The 20570-nt window shown below is 36.1% G+C and overlaps 1 protein-coding gene across 4 annotated transcripts in view; it reads right to left on the bottom strand.

Annotated features, from left to right (window-relative positions):
- Positions 1–20570, bottom strand: part of BCKDHB (branched chain keto acid dehydrogenase E1 subunit beta) — a 219254-nt gene that overhangs the window by 116862 nt on the left and 81822 nt on the right. Inside the window, exons 9-10 of one of the 4 annotated variants that reach the window (XR_006217727.1) lie at positions 17611–17695; positions 16552–16749 (exon numbers count right to left, since the gene is read on the bottom strand). The exons of 2 other annotated variants lie outside the window; for them this stretch is intronic. Coding sequence is in view for 1 of the 2 variants with exons in the window: in XM_042986715.1 (XP_042842649.1) it covers positions 17675–17695 (21 nt within the window). In the remaining variant the exon portion in view is untranslated. Of the gene's footprint in view, positions 1–16551; positions 16750–17559; positions 17696–20570 lie in introns of those variants that run through there. One more of the 4 variants, XM_042986715.1, reaches the window with a different exon arrangement.

Here is a 20570-nt window from a genome sequence, read left to right as displayed (position 1 = left end):
ACAGAATTGAACTATGAGTGGTAAGACCAAGAAGTTTTTCAGATTGAAAAATTACCCTGGCAAGAAGGAAGGACTTCAAAGGAGCAAGAGGACACCGTGCCCTGGGGAGAAATGATGCTAGTCTGAATAAGGCAATGAGACTGGAAAATAACAAATGGTTCGAGAGGTACAGCAGGTGGCCCAGCCTACAGCAAAGTGGGTTTAAACGGGGGTGTGGAGGGTGGGGGAAACAGAGGGAGAGAAAAGAGAGTAGCAGCGATGGAAAGTAAAAAAGGTAAACACCAGAGAGGTTACAAAAGGTTACTATAAAACTCAGCTAGTGGATGTCTGTTCTACTTACAAAACTGGAGAAATAACATACTACTTGATTATGGTAAAAAGAAGATAAAGCTGGCAAAAGAAAAGTCTAGGAATACAGGTATTTTACCAGAAATATTAAAAAGGAATTTCCTGTGTAAAAGATCATGAATAACTTCTGATATCTGTATTATTTTATTACATCATTTAGTAGTGAGATAGAAAACCTACTACATTCCCAAATGCTAAAGGATAGTTTTCCTTTATTCCACACAATCTCTGACGTAGATGAGACTGGTTACGTCATCCTCCCCCTTCCTTCTCTTGACATCTCTGCCAGATGATCAAGTCTCTCCAATTAATGAGATTCTCACATCCAAAAAAAGGCAGTTCATTTCATTTTTTGATAGTCCCAACTAATTTAAAGTCCCTTTAAGGATAAAACTGACATACAGTCTTTTTTACTTTGACAGATAATCACTTCCCTGCAACTTCCACCAAGGATTTCCAAATACTATGCCCTAGAGTTTCACATCATGAATCAAAGCAATTCTTAAAGCACCTTTAAAACATAAAAATAAAACAAGCAGTTGATTTCTTCTGATAATTGATTTATTGATAATCAATAACCAGGTATTTTTGTCCTTGTCATTTAGTTGTCAGTCATGTAGGCTGTATTTATCACATGCAGTATTTGTCCAGTTATGGTTGTTTCTCTAAGTCTTTACTGACGTTAGGGTAGAAGATCCATTATAGCTGCCAGTTACATAACTCATTTTCCTTGATTTACTGGCAAGAAATCATATTAATTTTGCTCCCCAACAATGAAAGCATCTTTGTCATCGGAAGTTTGGTAAACTCTACTGGAAGAATTTCTTATTTTAAAAAGCTTACGTTCCTTTCTTTCTCATCTCCAATTCTGACTTGTGGTTACTGGTAAAAGAAATACAAGAGGTACTCAGGCTGAAAGTGCTAAATTCATTCACTCAAAAATACAACTTGTGTAGGAAATTTCTGATGTTTTGCTCAGTGAGCCAGGACTCTATATAATGAAGTCAATACTTTCTATTTTCTACTTCACAATTCAATCAGTTGAATATTAGGCTTTAGAAATAATCACATTCAATGTCAGCTATCATCATTATCGTTCAATATTTTTCAGTAGTTTTAGTCAAATGAGAAAATATATAGAGAGTACAAGAAACAGAATTGGTCTTACTTGCAGAATAAGATGACCAACCTAGAAAATCAACTAAGAAACTACTGAAATGAATAAGATTTTGGTGAAAAGACAGTACACAGACTGAACTGTAGAAATCACCATGCTTCTTATTAAAAAAGAAAAAATGAAAAACGTAACAGAGATTTCCAGCTCAAGCCGATAGACTGAATATATGCTTTTGTAGCCTTTCTCTCCCAAGACAGGAAATGAATACAAAAGGGAAAAACCTGTAATAGTCAAAACAACGTTAGGGAGGAGTAGTGATTACTACACAAGAGAGACTAAAACAAGTGTCTTGTGGACATGTGATGAAGGTACAGACGAAGAGAAGCCAAAGCCCAGACCCATGGGAGAGGGAGGGAGTACGAGGGAAGAGGAAGCCAATCTCCCCTGAGACCCCAGATGGGCTCACCAGCAGGTGTGGAAGGTGGGTGTAAGAATTGGGAGTGAAAACAGGGGAATTAAATAAAGCAGCTGTACCAATTGCCCCACTTCCCCCAAATAAAACACATCTTTCCAACCCTGACCCCAGAGACAATCCAGGCAAAGAAGACAGTCTGTGATAAAACCGTTCAAACTGCCTACAAAGATAGGCCTATTCTGGGAGGGTTGAGGTCCAAAAGGCAAGCCTAGCTATTTGTTTATCTAGAGTCACCCACTTCCCTCATGCCTATGGACAGACTTCCCATTCACTCACCCTAAAGCAAAGTCTCACCCGGGTGCACAGATCTGCTCAGTTCTTCCCACAGAGATGCCTACTGAGGAAAGAGACCTACAGGAAAACAGCCAGTCAGAACTCCAAAATAATCAACAAGAAGAAAAAATTTATATTACAAAAGAAACAAACTACTGAATAAACAGATAATTTACAGAAGAGAAGTTTTAAAAGCCTATTATTTCGTAATATAAATAACTTGCATATTATATGGATATACCCAGGAGAATTGTAGACATGGCATAGAACAAAACAACAACAAAGTACAAAAAGAACGGAGCATAAGAAAAAATTGATTGTTGAAATTAAAATATTCAATATAAGAATTAAAAGAAAAAAGAAAGAAAATGCTTAAAACACTACAAGAACACAATGGGACAAAAACTGGGACAGAAAAGATGAGAGAGCATCAATCCAGAAGGTCTATTATCCCATTGATAAGTTTTTGAAAAGAAAATCTAGAAAAGAAAAAGGATATAATTATTTTTAAGTAAGTAGTAAGTTCCCAGAGGAAATGCATGAGAGGCAAAACAAGATGAATGAAAGAGACTCTCATTGAGCCTCACGCCTATGGCATTTCAGTATAAAAGGACCAAAATAAAAAAAAAAAAATCATAAAAGTTTCTAGAAAAACAAACACACAGAACAATCACTTACAGAAGGATGAGAATCACACTGGCATCACATTTTTTATCCCAACACAACACAAGTATAAAAAAAAGTATTATCTTCAAACTTGTAAGTGAAAGTTACTATAAACCTAGAATTCTATAGCCAGCCAAATATCAATTCAGCGTGAATGCAAAATAAACACATTTTTTCCAAATGCAGGTGTTGAAAGCCTCCCCCCCCACACACACACAACTTCTGCTTGATGAATTATTTATGTTTCTCAGCAAGATGACAGAGAAAACCATGAAAGAGAAAGTCACAGGACCCAGAAAACAATGTCTTCAAGAGTGCAATGGAGAATTATCCCTGAAGATGAATTTGCAGCAGATTTAGAGAATGGTAGTCAAGGCTGGTAGAGGAGGTCAGAGGACTCCTGGAGGGAACGTGGACTCCAAGTGATGGTACTGATCTTCAAGGTATGTTAAAGGCTGATTATGCTTTTTCAAGGAAAAAAGAAGAGGTAATTCAAAATTCTAAAAAATCTAGAATGATTCAGAAGAAGGCTATGGCCAAAAATAAAGCATCTAAAACGTGACAAGATTTTGTGGAATTAATGAACTATAAAAGAAAAAGGCAAACCATTTGTTCTAGAAGCCAAGAATATCTCCTTTTGGGCACCCAGGGTCAGAGACAATAAAATCTTACCCCTCGGTCAACATAAAATAAAAATATTTATGTTATCATAATAACATCAAGAGTGTTTACTGGTTTTTAACTTTTACAATCAAAAGTTTGGAAGATTTAATTATGGTTACAGAACAGAATTCAATGTTGTCAGTCTCAGAATTCAATGTTGTCAGTTTATTTTTATGTGTAAAAATAAATAGTTGCTATAAGACAGTACTTGGGAGAGGGGAGAGAGGAGAGAGGTGAAACCAGGGGTAGAGGGCATTAATGTCATCTTATACAGTGAAATGTGGAGGGATACTCAGAAAAAATTAATAGAACAAGAGATTTAAAACTAATGAAAATCAAAAGACAATCAGTGGAAGAGATTAAAAAGCTAAAAACTGGGGAAATGTTAAGGTGAAGTTAATAGATAATGCAAACACATGTATGTCAGAATGAAGAATAAAGTTTAAAATTGATAAATGAAGGTATACACACATTGATACATATACTTATAGATGTGTATATACATATGTGAATATGTATGTATTGGACCTTTCATTGTGGGATAACCCAAAACTTTTGAACACATTCTCCACATTCTAAAAGTTTCCTTAATTATTAATCCCACTTTCTCAAAGTAGAATGCCAAAAACTATTGTCCAGTCTCCATCACAGCTAACATAAAGATGTAACCTAGGTGCTGTCAATCAAACCCAATTCACCAGTGAATTACATGAGGGACTGGGCAAGGGGATTCCAATTTTCTGGCAAAAGGTACGAAGCCTATTTTTAGGTTAAAGACACCAGCAGCTGGCCTACTCATGTTGGCATATATGCAATTCGCCCTAGCCCATTAATGTTTTATGCTGCTAAGAAACACAGTAAGAGGCAAAGCATAACCATAAAGCTGAGAGCCTCAGTGAAAAACAGTTCCATACACTATGCCTCTTGACTCAGGCCAGCCCATCTGCTCTGTTTTAGAAGTGTTTATTACATGGTTCTCCCAACTTTTATGAATTTTGCCCTTAACTCCATAACTCAGCAGGTTCACTTCTTCCTGACTCTAGTTACAAACCCTTCCTTGCTCTAGTAACAAAGCTGTGTATGTTTTAAGAGTTCTGCCTAACCTTCTTTTTTCCACAGACCCTGTTATTTTTGATACTTGTTTACAATTCAGGCCTTTTCAGAAATGAATAAAGTATTATAGCCAAAATACTTGTACAGTGCAGTTTCTTAGAGATATGGAAGTAGCCATCAGAACAAAACAGAGAAGTGGTTAAAAGTGGCTGGTTTGGGGTGGACCTAGAAACAGGGATGGAAAATGTTGCTTTGCATTATATGCTCCATTAAACTGTATGTGTCATTGACATGTTAATGTATGACTTTAATTTTTTTTAATCTCTTCTATTACACACAGAAAAAGGGGGGAAACAGGAAAAACTAATAATAATGATGTTATTCACAATATCAACAGAAATGCAAAAAATACTGAAAAAGAAACTTAAAATGTGTAACAACTACATAAAAAAACATGTAACTTAAAGATATAAAAGAAAACAGGCAGGGTGCCTGGGTGGCTCAGTCGGTTAAGCATTATACTTCGGCTCAGGTCATGATCTCCCAATCCATAGGCTCGAGCCTTGAATGGGGCTCTGTGCTGACCACTCAGAGCCTGGAGCCTGCTTCAGATTCTGTGTCTCCCTTTCTCTTTCTGTCCTTCCCCCACTCATGCTCTGTCTGTCTGTCTGCCTCTCTCTCTAATAAATAAACATAAGAAAGCAAGAAAGCAAGAAAGAAAGAAAAAGAAAGAAAGAGGAAGGAAGGAAGGAAGGAAGGAAGGAAGGAAGGAGGAAGGAAGGAAGGAAGGAAGGAAGGAAGGAAGGAAGGAAGGAAGGAAGGAAGGAAAGAAAACAAACAGGGGGTGCCGGGATGGCTCAGACGATGAAGCGTCCAACTTCAGCTCAGGTCATGGTCTTGCTGCTTGTGGGTTCGAGCCTTGCATTGGGCTCTGTGCTGACAGCTCAGAGCCTAGAGCCTGCATCAGATTCTGTGTCTCCTCTCCCTCTGCCCCTCCCCTGCTCACACTCTGTCTCTGTCTCTCAAAAAGAAATAAACATTAAAAAAAAATTAAAAGAGGGGCGCCTGGGTGGCTCAGTCGGTTAAGCGTCCTTCTTCGGCTCAGGTCACGATCTCGCAGTCCGTGAGTTCGAGCCCCGCGTCGGGCTCTGTGCTGACAGCTCAGAGCCTGGAGCCTGCTTCCGATTCTGTGTCTCCCTCTCTCTCTGCCCCTCCCCCGTTCATGCTCTGTCTCTCTCTGTCTCAAAAATAAAAAACATTAAAAAAAATTTTAAAAAAATTAAAAGAAAACATAAAACAGAGAGAAAACCAAATTCCTGTAAGAAAAGCAACAAAAGTGTGTGACAGAGAATGTATGTATTTGGAAGGGCTGACTATCTATGACAGATAAGAGCAGTTTCAATTTTGGAGTAGATAAATTATAGAGGCAAATGGTATTATTCCCCAATTTTATTTTTTAAGAAACTTTGTAGATCACAGTTTCTTTTTTTTTTTTTTTTTTAATTTTTTTTTTCAACGTTTTTTATTTTTATTTTTGGGACAGAGAGAGACAGACAGAGCATGAACGGGGGAGGGGCAGAGAGAGAGGGAGACACAGAATCGGAAACAGGCTCCAGGCTCTGAGCCATCAGCCCAGAGCCCGACGCGGGGCTCGAACTCACGGACCGCGAGATCGTGACCTGACTGAAGTCGGACGCTTAACCGACTGCGCCACCCAGGCGCCCTGTAGATCACAGTTTCAATAGAGTTTTAAGTTAAATTATAACAGCTAGACACTGCAAAACTAGAGTGTTATAACAGAAAAGGCAAGGCAAACTTACCAATTATAGTATAAATGCTACAATTTCCTAAGTGTAAGTACCAGTTTAAATGCCATCCAAAAAAAAAAAAAAAAAGAAGAAAAAGCCAACGAATGTAGATTTCTTACATTACACCGAAAATGTTCAACTAAGAACACAAAGTACCTATGAGCTTTTTTCACTATGAAATGAGGTAATGGATTTCTTTCTTTTCACTGCTATTCTTAACAGCGAAAGCAAATAGTTTCAACAAAATAAAATCTTGAGTGAAACTCAAATAATTTAAGTGTATAAGGGGACACATCAAATAGGATTAGAAATGGAAAAATGTAATTATAAAATTTAATCTTGCTCTCTCCAGTTCATGTAGAAAGGAAAATAATAATGCCAAATGAAATGAAATATGGTAATGTGATTTACGAGGTATATACAGTATTCAGGAATGTTATATTCTTTGAAAAATGTTACACAGGTGGGCAAATGTGAAAGAAAATTCTTGAAATGTTATAAAATATTTGCAAGCTCAAGTTTAGAAGCTTTTCATCAGCAAAACTCAAATGATACTTTCTAAAGCATGAAGTTAGATAATTGTAAAATAACTATCCTAACATGAGGCATGGTTATACTATGAAAATGTCAGCATGCCAGGATTGAAGACCTAAGATTGAACTGCAGTTCTGCTACTTATTAGCCAAGTGACTTCCGGAGGTTTCTATGCTTTCTGAGACACAGTTTCCTCATTTCTAAAATGCGAATAGAAATTCTTAGCCTAGAGAATGGAAATGACTACATCAGAACACAACAGTTCTGACAGAAAGCCCAGCATAAAATAAACAGAAACTACCCCTCCCCATAAATACATTTCTATTGCCAATATCGTCTATACTTGCAAGTTACATACAAATTATAGCATCAATCACAGTTGTTTCATCACATCTGAAAAATATTTACAAATTCTGCTCAAACTCTGCTTGAGAAGATGCATGCTTCTCAAAGGCAAAGGCTAAGAGCCCAGTGATCTCATCAGCTTTGTGACCCAGATGGAGCAAGTTACTCTACCTTCTCCAAACCTAGTTTCTTCACCTATAAATAATGACACTGGTGTCTAATTAGCAGAACTGTTGTGAATACTAAAGGAGGTATGCACAAAATATGTTGTTTTAAACTCTTATTTACCATCCATTCGCCAGGCACTATGTTAAAACTTGTTCTATTACGTATATTATACAAAGTTAGATCAGACCCCAGTTATTATCTTAATCTTTCTCAAAACATGTCTAAAACATAAGTCTTACCAAAAATAGACCACGTAGCAGGGGTGATACTTTCAGGGTATTTTTTCCTACAGAAATTACCACTTTCTCCTTTAATTTCTTTCACTGAAAAACTGAATTATTATTACATTATTGTTATTACATTTTGTGCTATTTTTGAAATGTAATAAGATCATTCAACAAATATTTACTGAGTATCTTCTCTATGCTGTACACTCTTCAAAATTCTGAAGGATACAGTAATAAAATTCACAAAACTCCCCTGCCCTCATGGAACTCAGAGGAATCTTCCAAGAGCCACCATGCAGGACAGTAGATGCAGAAGTCACATCCCAAATATAGCATCCAAGAACCTAGAACTCTCTCCAGTTAGCACAACTAACTAGCTGTGGTCATGACAAAGAAAATCCTATAGGAACGAGGAGTTGGCAAAAGTGGACCCAAGTTCCAAATGGTCAGCCTTCCTATTTTGGAACAGAACAACTGTTCTTATCAGACAAGGTGACCTTGCCCTCCCTGTCTGCATTCTTGGCAAGGTCAACCCACATCCAGAATAATTCCAAACTAAAAATGATAATTTCATTACTCCTAAAGGAAAGCATTTAATTTTTACCCCAGACAATATTAAGTCTAAAAAAAGATTTTTGAATCATTTCTTAAATAGATTTTTGATATTAGAAGCTTATTATAGTCATGAAAGAAATATACAAAATGTTAAAATTATCTATAGTCTACATCAGAAAAATATATACCGCTCTCAATAATTAAACACAACATGGTAAATCAGTAACACTTTTAAACCTAAATATCCTTGCCGTGTCAAACAGACATATCACCTGGACATATTCTTTGATTACATGTGTTTACAAAAAGCTTATTTAGAGGGTGAAAAAGAAGAGCAGAGGGAGGTTCCTAATTTGTTTTCAGCCTAACAGATCATCAGTTCTGATAAACACATTAAAGAAAACATTTGGGTTAGATTATAATATGTGTTCTAGGGAAAAAAATGCTCTCATACTATTTATTCAGAACTACAACATAAAATATGCTTAATTTATAATGACAGAGCCAGGCCCCACTATGGAAGCCTGGTTTCCATGAAACTTGGCTTAAGAGAGGCCTCTAGTGGATATAGGTAATCATTAGCTTTTCTTCCCACCCCAGCCCCCACACTCTAGTATTGCTCTAGTTCTCATTCATTCTCAGATTCTCTCTCTCCCCTATACCTCACAAACTAAAATCCTCAAGCCAAAGAGCTAGTATTCAATCAGTGAATTATTCAATCAAGTCCAAGAAATCAAGTAAAAAAAATGTATATAACAGGTAGCACTAAACCATTGTAGATTCTCTAAAGACAAATTCTCCAACTGCCCCATAAAACCAATTTAGAGCCATTCAGTACAAAGTATACACCCTAAATATTACCTTGCTAGTGTTGGCAATCTTAATAAAAATGAAATCTAAGGTAATCTAAAATCAACCCTATGAAAATAAAAATAAACTCAAAGGCTACAAAATTACAATTAAAGTCATAAAATATAACCCTTATGAGTTTATCTTGATCTTCAATGGTAATATGAGTCTGCTGAAACTGTTTTGCACTATTCACAAATACACTAACACCAGGTACAGATATAGAGAGCAAGCAAACTTGGTTCTTTATATATAAATGATTAGACACACCCAAATGACCAAGGTTTAACTTCTTCCCAGTTCTGCTCCTGTAATAAACCTTTCCTTTCTTATTGAAGGACTCAGCTCCCAGAACCTCCTGCCATGACCCCAGCTGCCAATCTCAGAACCTGCCTTACCTTTATCCATGGTCCCAATTTGTTCTTTTTTTTTTTAACATTTATTTATTTGAGAGAGAGAGTGAGAGTGAGAGCGAGCGCGGGAGTGATGGAGGGGCAGAGAGAGAGGGAGAGAGAATCCCAAGCAGGCTCTGAGCTGTCAGCACAGAGTCCCACATGGGGCTCGAACTCACAAACACTGAGATCATGACCTGAGCTGAGATCAAGAGTCAGATGTTTAACCAACTGAGCCACCCAGGCACCTCACCAGGGAGGTCTTTTAAAGCAAGAATGGAAAGAGCTGGAGTGCAAGGTCAAGAGAAGAGGATGTTAAATCCTCCCTCCTGACTATAGTCACTTCCTCAGGCTACCGCGCAATTACTTCCAGCTGCTATCCCACATTGTAGTATCACAGAGGCCTTGCCCTGCTCCTAAGATGCCCCCAAAATACTAACACTACAGATACCTCAGCATGAAGCCAAAGAACAACCATTTGCATCAATGGGCACATCACCATCTTTTGGGGCGGAAGGGGAAAAGTGAGGGAAAGCAAGAGAGGTAGAGAGAAGAGCAAACAGGTAGGGAGGAAGTTCCTGTCTACACCATTTCCACAATTTAAAAACGTAACGACCCATCTCCTGAGTACCTCTGAAAAAGTAGATTACTTTGGGGGAGAGGGGAAAGCGGTGAGGCTTTGAGACAGTGTATTGTACCAGTCTGTTTGAATTGACAAAACCCCTCATAGGAAGCAGTGCATAATAGCTGTGACGGATGTTAAAAGTCACAGATCACTCCTGAGACCAGTAGAAAGGCCAAAGGGAACAGGCCCAGGCTGAACTCTTCCAGCTCTAAATTCCATAACAATGACCCACCTGCAAAGCAGGCAAGGAAATAAGAGGAGAAAGGTTCTGAAAAGCCCAAATTAGTATCATAAGGTTTGAAGAGTAAAGCATGTGTTCTTGATTCATGAGAAATCATTACAGGCCTTCCCTGGCCAATGTACAAGTCTCAGTTATAAAGTCTGGTCATCTGGATCCCATGCACAGCTGGTGATGATATGACAGCAAAAGATAAAAGAACACTTAAATTTAAAAAGGCTTAAAACCATGAAATTAAGCACAGAAATATATCCATGAAGTAAACAACCATATACCTTAATAAATGTAAATGTCTTAACACAGTGTAACAACTCATGTTTGTTTGGACTAAATTATTTTCAAAAGATAAAATTATATACATTATGTTTTCCTTGAGAAAGTATAAGCGAAAAGGTTTTGAAAATATTGACATGCAAAAGGTTAAGTAGTTTTGAAAGCTGCTACACAGAAATAGTGACTCTCATCTATGCAGAAAATTATAAGAACACATTTCTCAGAAATTACAGATAACTGAGGTTAAGTATAGTCAATTTCACTTTGATTTTTAGAATAAATTGGTCCTATTGTAATGAGAATTCAAATGATAATTTGTATATACCATTATGAAAAATGGACAACGGTCAAGAAAAATAAAACAAATTAAAACTAAGGTCAAACTAAAACTTAAAAATAAACGCTTCAGCTTAAAATAAAAATTTTTAAGTTTATGTATTTATTTTGAGAGATAGTGTGCACATGCTCATGAGCCGGGGAGGGGCAGAGAGAGAGGAAGAAAATCCCAAGCAGGCTCAGCACAGGTCAGCCCAGAGCCCGACACAGGCTTTGAACTCACGAACTGTGAGATCATAACCTGAGCCTAAATCAAGAGTCAGTCACTTAACCGACTGAGCCACTGAAGCGCCCTGACATAGATTTATTCATAAAGCAATATTTTAGAGTTACTTTTTACACATTTATATAAGCAACAAAAATCAGAAAAAGTACCAAAATCAAAACATTTCAATAGTAAACAGTTTTCATAGCATATTATCAAACTTTCTTTTGCTGATATTCGTATTAATTCCACAGCAAATATCTACTGAACACCAAACCTATGCCAGGCATTTTTTCAGGTACTGAGAATTCAACAGTGACCCAGCAGACAAAAGCCCCTACCCTCACAGAACTTACCTTATAATGGGGGAAGAAAATAGACAGTATAAATAATAAAGTTACATAATAGGTTAGATCATTTAATCTCTCTAGAAAAAAAAAAAAAGGAAGAAGGGGTAAAAGGGAGTCTTGGTAAAAGGGATGGGATCTAATATTAAGTAAGCAGGTCAAAGAAGGCTTGAATGAGAAAATGGTATTTGAGTGGTGACCTAACACATTGGCTTGGCTGAGAGTCCATGAAGAGCATTTCCTGAAGGGGGGATGGATGATGGGGTGTGGAATGTGGTGAGACGAAGTAAAACCCTGTAGACTTTGCTAAGAAACTTGACCTTTCCACTAAATTTAATGGGAAACTACTGAGGCCATTTGAGACTAGAAGGGAAATGATGTGACTCACATTTGAAAGCATCAGTTCTGCCTTGGGCAAGTAAAGTGCAGAAGCAAGACTAGTTTGAGGCTATGGCCAAAACCCAGGTGAGAAATGCTCACAGTGTGGACCAGGATCAAGGGTAACAGCCTCAGAGGTGATGGTCAGATTTCTGGACATATGGTGTAGACAAGGCAGCAGGATCTGCTTTGGAATTGAATGTAGGCAGGCAAAACATGAAAGGGAGAGGAATAAAAAAAAAGGCTCCAAGGAGTAAAGGCAAACTCTTATTTATTTAAATAATTAGCAGAATTTAATCTTCAACTAAAGTAATGCATGTCAAAGCTCTGTGTCAGAGCTCTCTTCTCTTCTCCATAAACATATGGAAATCACCCACACCTTATGAATTGTCATTTTTCTTTTCTTTTTTGCACTTTTATGTAGTTGATTCTACGTTGAATGACAATATTATTCTTGAATCCTGAGTTTCTTTCAAAGACTGTCATCAAGTGCTTATTATCCATAGGCAGCATCTCTGAATTTCTACACATTAAAAACAACAGCAACAACAACAACAAAAAACTTCATTTCAAGCTGGACAGCACCTCACACCTAACTCTATGCCTGGCCATTGTTTGTTTGTTTGTTTTTTAACTTGTAGCTCGCTTTTTAACTCACTTTGAATGTGGTCTGTATCTCAGCAGGAAAGTCCCCTCAAGCCCTCAACACTTAATCATGGTTCTTATACCTGGGGAGCTTGGGAAGAACAGCTCTACTTAGGGGTATGGGTTTCTGGCTGAATAACGGAAAAAACTCCTCCTGGTCAGAGCACACCAAAGCTCTAAGTCTATAAAAAGCTAACCAATGGCAGCACAGCAGTCCATCTTCACTCCAGTACAACGCGGTAACTACTATAACCTTGTAACATATCTTGACTTATGGTATGTGCGTCGGTTGCTTGCATCTTCTCTAATTTCTCTGAATAATATTTTGTGATTTTCTGTGTAAAGCTGTTACATATGCATCACTCAATTTCTCCCTAGATGTTTGATTCTTTGATATTTTTGCAAAATGTTTTCAATTTATTTTCTATTTGTTGCTGGTACATAAAAATACAGTTATTGTATATTGACCTTGTTTCCAGGGGTGTTGGTACACTTAATTCTAATAATTTGCCTACCGATTCTTGTAGATCTTCCTACATACAAATCACATTATCTATGAATACTAAGTTTTACTTCTTCTTCCCAATCCATATGATCTTTGTATCTCTTGCGTTTATGTATGGACATCCTTGTTGCATTCCTGGATCTCAATGGGAAAGTGGTCAAAATTTCACTAGGAAATATAATTTTCGCTGCAGGCTTTTTATAGCTCTTCATAGCTACAAGATAAAGTTACCCTTTATCATATTAATAGAATTCCATTCTATTTCTAGGCTACTAAGAAATTTTCATTATGAACGGATATTGACTTTTAACAAATGTTTTTCTGTATTATGAAGATCATCAGGATTGTTTTTCCCATTTTCTGTTCATGTGGGAAATTGCATCAACCACTGTGTGAATGTTTATGAATGTCAAACACCCTTTGAATACTTGAAATAAACCCTCAGCTTTGTCTCTTGATATATGGCTGGATTTGACTTTCCAATATTTTGTTTCAGATTTTTACATCTACATTCTTAAGAAAAAAATGTCTATTATTTTGCTTTATATACTGTCAGAAACAGGTTTGATATGAATATTAAGCCAGCCTTATAAAAAGAATGTGGAAGTTTTTCCTCTTGTTCTATTTTCTGTAAGAATTTGTATAAGAATTGTGTTTTAAAGAATTCACCAATAAAGCCCTATGAGTCTAGGGTTTTCCTTATATAAGCATTAATAAAAATGGATTAAATTTCTTTGATATATGACTATTGAGATTACCTAATTATTATTTTGAAAACATTATATTTTTGCAGGAGTCTGTCCATTTCACCCAAACTTATTTGTAAAATTATTCATGATATCCTCTCAATATCTTTCTATTGTCTGTATTCTCTGCTTCTTCATACCTGATATTTGTCATTTGTTTTTGTCCTATTTTTTTCATTAGTCTTCCTAAAGGTTTATCAAGTACATTAATCTACTCAAAGATCTAAATTTTACTTTATTAAGCTTCTCTATTGTACATTTTCTGTTTTACTGATTTCTACTTTTTATCACTACATTTATTCCATTTTCTCTAGGTTTGATTTTCTTTCTGGAATGGAAATTCAGATCATTAATTTTTTTGTTCTTATTCCTGTTTTCTAAATATATGTATTTGCACAGTCATACTGTTCTGTCTGAGCATGGTTTTAGCTAAATCTTGAAATTTTTGATATGTAATAACTTCATAACACTTCAGTATTTTTCTAATTTCTATTGCAGTTTACAACCCATGATTTAAATTTTTTTTTTTAACGTTTATTTATTTTTGAGACAGAGAGAGACAGAGCATGAATGGGGGAGGGTCAGAGAGAGGGAGACACAGAATCTGAAACAGGCTCCAGGCTCTGAGCTGTCAGCACAGAGCCTGACGCGGGGCTTGAACTCACGGACCGCGAGATCATGACCTGAGCCGAAGTCGGCCGCTTAACCGACTGAGCCACCCAGGCGCTCCCTTTTTTTTTTTTTTAATTTTTTTTTTTTAACGTTTATTTATTTTGGAGACAGAGAGAGACACAGCATGAATGGGGGAGGGTACAACCCATGATTTAAACGTAAATTATTTAATTTGTAAAAAGTTGAGGCTTTTCTGGTATTTTTTATTTCAATTTCTAACTGAATTCCACTGTTCAAACATACTCTAAATGACTTCAAACTTCAGAGGTTTAGCATTGTATGTTTATGTCCTAACATTTGGTTGGTTTTGATAAATGTTCCATATTCAATCGAACTAGGCATATTGTGGTGATCATTTCATAAGGTATATGAATATTGAATCACTATGTTGTACACCAGAAACTAATACTATATGTCAATTATTCTTCAGTGGAAAAAAGAAAAAAGAATTATTCCTTATATAGTTGAGTACACAATTAGGACAAGTTTAACTCTTCAGATCTTCTATATACTTACTGATACTATCTGCTTGTTTGATCAGTTTTTTAAGAAGGGTGTCAAAGTCTCCCACTATGATTGTGGATATGTCTACATCTCCTTTTAGTATTGTGTTTTCTTTTGCTTTATGTATTTTGAAACTATGCTGTTGAGGACATAATAGATTTAAGATTGTGACATCTTCAAGGTAGATTGATTCCTTTAGCGTTATGAAATGTTCTTTATTTCTAGTAACACATCTTGCCTTAAAAGCTTTATCTGAAATTTGTATGGCTATACCAGCGGTCTTTTTTCCATCCCTTTCAAACTTTCTGTGTCCTTATATTTAAAGTATCTCTCTTAAGCTACACATTGGTGTTATTGATTGATTGATTGATTTTTTTAAAGAGAGAGAATGAGTGGGGGAGAAGGGCAGAGGGAAAGAGAGAATGTCAAGCAGGCTCCATGCTCAGCACAGAGCCTGACACGGAGCTTGATCCCACCAACCTAGGATCATGACCCAAACTAAAATCAAGAGTTGGACGCTCAACTGACTGAGCCACCTAGGTGCCCTATATTGGTGTTATTTTTTAATGAGGTTTTTAATGAAGGCTTTTATTAGATTTAATCCATTTGTGTTTACTTACTTACATACTTAGGTTTATATCTATCCTCTGTTTTCTATGGACACACCTCTTTTGCTTTTTAGGTTTTTGGGGTTTTTTTTAAATATATATTTTCCTTTCTTTTAGTTTAACCAAATATTTCTATTAATCTATACTTCCCTTTTTAATTTGCTGGAAATACACTTTCAATATTATTTCAGTTGTTAATCCGAAGGTTACAACATGCATCCCTAAATTAATGTAATCTGATAAAAATTTTACATTTAATAATCCTAGAACAATGGAATATTTTAACTTCATGTAAGCCCAATTCTCACTGTCTTCAAGGATCATTTTCCTTCTGCCTAAAGAACTCCCTTATAGTATTTCTTTTAGTGAAAATGTGCTGGTGATTAATTCTCTCAATTTATATTTGTGTAAAGTATTTTTTACTTCATTTTAATTTTAAGAGTATATTTTCACTGGGTATAGAATGTTAGGTTGGCATCCTCAGCAAGTTAAGATGTCATCCCATTGTGTACATGAGTGTGGGTTTTTTTTTTTTAATACATTGTTAGAGGTTCACAAATCCTCTTGACTATAGTGATGTCCTGAAAGTTTCATGAGAAATACTTCTTATATTGTTTCTGACCAATTCATTCTCTCTTTTCCTTCTGGAATTCAAATCATATATGGGACAGATCCTTTGACCAGATCCCCAATGTGTTTTATGCTCCCTTCTGTTTTAGTCTATTTTATTTTCACCCAATCAATCAAACTGTGCTTGAGTTTAAACATTTTCTATATACTTGCCTTCTAGTTCATTAATACTATCATGTTCTAAGTCCAATAACTTTATAAACGCATCCACTGAGATCTTATTGACAAATATTTCTTTGGTTCTAAAATGTTCTCTCTCTCTCTCTCTCACTCACACACACACACACACACACACACACACACACACACACACACAACCAACCCTCTAGGATTATTCTCCACACTCTTACCTCTTTTGTTCCTTTTCTTCCTCTATGTTCCTAAACATAAATAAGTCCTTGTCTGCTAACTCCAGTATCTGGATCACCTGTGTTTCTGCTTTCTATTGTTTGTGTTTTTTCTTGGTTTTGAATCAAATGGTCCTGTCTCTTCATATACTTAGTAATTTTTTATTGAATGCAGATTCATAGAGGTTCCAGATGATGGGAGGACTGTTTCCTCATTCTGCTGGGCAGACAGAGCATAAGGTAAGTTACATTAATCCAGGAAAGGAACTGAGAGGGGGTGAGACTGCTGCGGACTGGGGAAGCTGTGATCTACTTCTGGTTTGATTCATATCCTAAGACCTGACTCTACAGCTTTCAACTGAGAGTATGATTGGTCTTTGACACTTTAGTCTCCAGTGATGGCTTGGCCTTTTAGGTATTTATTTTCTGCTTAGCGCCCACCATACACAGGTATAAAATTTGGCAAATATCTTTAATGGAAGACTAACTGTGTATTTAACACATACACACACAATCCCACCAAGTTTCCCATTCTGTCATTGCAACCCAATCAAATATGGAGTCTATACACTTGGATTCTCAATTTCTAGTTGAAACTTACTTGGCAGGTGCCCCCAAGTAAAAAGAGTCCATTTGCCACTCACTTCAGGGCCTTCAACTCTCTTCACTGATGTTCTCCCCCACCCCACTCATACCCCAAATCCTCGGGGTAGGTCTTGGTCTCCTAGGCAACTCAAAACTCAGGAATTTTTATTCTGCTTTTTAGAGGTTTCCAGCTTAGCCCTTTAATATCAGGTTCAGAATTAAATAAATGAACTACGGTTCTTAGATCTACTCAGGTCTCCAATTTTGTAGCTCCCTGGAGCAACATTCAAAAACTCTGCTGCTTTCTGTCCCCAAGCAATTTTTCAAAATTATAACTTCCAAACAATGCTTCAAGGCTTAAGCAAAAAGTAGGACTATGTTTTTAAAAATGCAGTTAAATTCAGACTTCATTAACCAATTCCTCAACTGTCCCAGAGTCATTTTACTATGCTTAGTGTGCTAATGTGTATTTTCAATAAGGATTTTTTTTTACCTTTAATAGGCTTTTCTTGATTAGGTTTTCCAAAAAGATGCATTTTGGTGCTGAGCTTAACATGTCATGAACAGAGTTGAGGGATCTGATTTTATCATAAGACAAAAAAAAAAAAAAAAGATAAAACACAGCACTAACTGAAAGAGATAATAAACATAAATTTTGATTACTATGGAATTCATAAAGAAAAACTTAACTCTAATTAAACAACAATAACGAAAGCCTCACTTTTAATGAGGTTTAGCTATAGGGCCCTCTTGTTAAAGTTATCTCCAAATCCTAGAAAGATGCCAAGTATCAAAACTTTCCTTTGATACATGAAAGGAAAAAACAAGATCACCATGACCAGCAGGGAAGAGAGTCAAAGAACCCAAAGTAATCAAGATATGACAAGCTGGCTTTCACTGTCATAACTGGAGGGTCATCAACCAGACAATGGCAAGATGAAAGCACCCGAACACAAGACTACAGTGAGGATGCTGGCGACTCAGAGGTTTGATGCATCACCTTCTCATTGCAGCAGCAGTCTCTAGTCTCCTCTTTCATCTTTTGCAATAGTAAAGAGCCCTAAGGAAATAGGACCTACATTCCAGGACCATACAAAGGTGCAACCAGTAGATTTAATAAAAGGAGGAGGGGGAGTTCCACACAAGCAAATGATGTAGAGAGAAATGTAAACAAATAATTTCCCCCTTCTTTTTCCTCTCTCTTCATTACCTTCCCAATTATCAGCTTGGAGTGTTGTTACATTTGTGTTTTACCATAAGCTGCTACAAACTCTGTTTGGACATATAAAAATGTAAATAAAGTTTAAAAGTACTTATCCTACCCATATATCAGTACCCCCACTGTACCATAACAAAACATTATATTCCCATACAAAAGCACCTTTCACTTTATAAATATAAACTCCAAGAATAAGTGGGGTACAGTTGCAAAAAAAGAAGCCCATTCTGGGGCAAAGACTATCAGTTCCAGCTTTCCATGATTTGGAACAGCTGGCTACTTAAAAGAAAACCCCGCATCTGACTCGATTTGCAAAAGCCTAAAGAAGCATTACTTTCATGCAGTTACGAATAATTCAACCTAAAATACTGCCCTTAATGATGGAAGCTACAAATATAAAGACTTAGAATATTGTTGAAACCATTTGTAACCATGTCCAGTGTTTAGATGATGTCAAGTGAGTCCACGGAACATTTACTATAACAAATCTTAAATCTTTCATTAAATTATAAAACAATCTTTACCTAAATATAACCTATGCTGTACTTTTACATCAGTAGTAGTTGCAGATTTTTTTTCACGTGACTAATCTAAGAAACAGCCTATAAAAGCTAGGAGAATGCTAAACTTCTTAAAAAATAATAAATGTTTGGGAATGCAAGCTGGTGCAGCCACTCTGGAAAACAGTATGGACGTTACTCAAAAAACTAAAAATAGAACTACCCTACAACCCAGCAATTGTACTACTAGGCATTTATCCACAGGATACAGGTGTGCTGTTTCAAAGGGACCCATGCACCCCCATGTTTATAGCAGCACTATCAACAATAGCCAAAATATGGAAAGAGCCCGAATGTCCATTGATGGATGAATGGATAAAGATGTGGTATATATATATATATATATATATATATATATATATATATATATACACACACCACACACAATGGAGTATTAGTCGGCAATCAAAAAGAATGAAATCTTGCCATTTGCAACTACATGGATGGAACTGGAGGGTATTATGCTAAGTGAAATTAGTCAGTCAGAGAAAGACAAATGTCATATGACTTCACTCATATGATGACTTTAAGATACAAAACAGATGAACTAAGGGAAGGGAAGTAAAAATAATATAAAAAGAGGGAGGCGGACAAAACAGAAGAGACTCATAAATATGGAGAACAAACTGAGGGTTGCTGGAGGGGTTGTGGGGGGGGGGGATGGGCTAAATAGGTAAGGGGCATTAAGGAATCTACTGAAATCATTGTTTCACTATATGCTAACTAATTTGAATATAAATTTTAAAAAATAAAAAATAAATTTAATAAAAAGTGTTTTTTGTTTCCTAGAAAATAATCTTCTAGGAACTTGTCTTACTTAATTTTATATGTCTATTAGAACACTCGCTAATGTAGGTACTCAATAAATGCTGTGAAATAAATTGGTAAAAAAAAAAAATCAAGATACATAAACCAGCCTCTGCAGAATTAAATTTCTGGCTTAACTTTTAATACTTCATGGTCATTTCCCTCCTTCTTTGTCTTATACATATATTCTAAGAATACTTCTAATAATAAAAAATTTTAATATTCCTTAAAAAAATAAATGTAAAATACCCTCAGTCTTATGACTCACTTGTTATAACAGTAAATCAAGGAAAAGTAATATATGCAACATTACCTAAACTTTAGTAGATACTACCATCACAAAAAAAAGGGCTTAATTTTCCTTACATACCACAGTGGGAATGTTTATCTGTACGTTAATATGAAAGATATCAGTTATAGCCAAGTAAATGGGAACCGAACTATATTCTTGAGAAGGGACTACCAAGCGGTTGCTTAGACAGAAAACTAAGAGCAGCCAGAATCCCACAACATAACATTTAAACTGTGATTCACAGTATTAAGACCGTGCAAAGAGGGGTTTTTTTGGTTTGGTTTTGTTTTGAACATAATCCATCTCCATCTCTTTTGGAGAGGAGACAATGAAAATTTAGCCAAACCATTTAGCAGACTATATTAAACAATGCTTATCAAATCCTAAGTAGTTCAAGTGATAAATAGTTAAAAACACAGGTGACTTTCAATATACCTGAAATGCTCCTATTTGCACTACTCCAGTTTTGTAATATTTTAAACAGAGAACTATGGAAGGGAAAAACTGTCAAGTGATTGGTTTCCTTGAGCATTAAACTGATTATACACCACATGCTTCTGTCACGGTGTAAATTT

Source organism: Panthera tigris, chromosome B2 (assembly GCF_018350195.1).
Source record: "Panthera tigris isolate Pti1 chromosome B2, P.tigris_Pti1_mat1.1, whole genome shotgun sequence".
NCBI classification, from domain to species: domain Eukaryota; kingdom Metazoa; phylum Chordata; class Mammalia; order Carnivora; family Felidae; genus Panthera; species Panthera tigris.
Note: the sequence above shows the minus strand (reverse complement) of the source record. Positions and strands in the feature narration are given on the sequence as shown.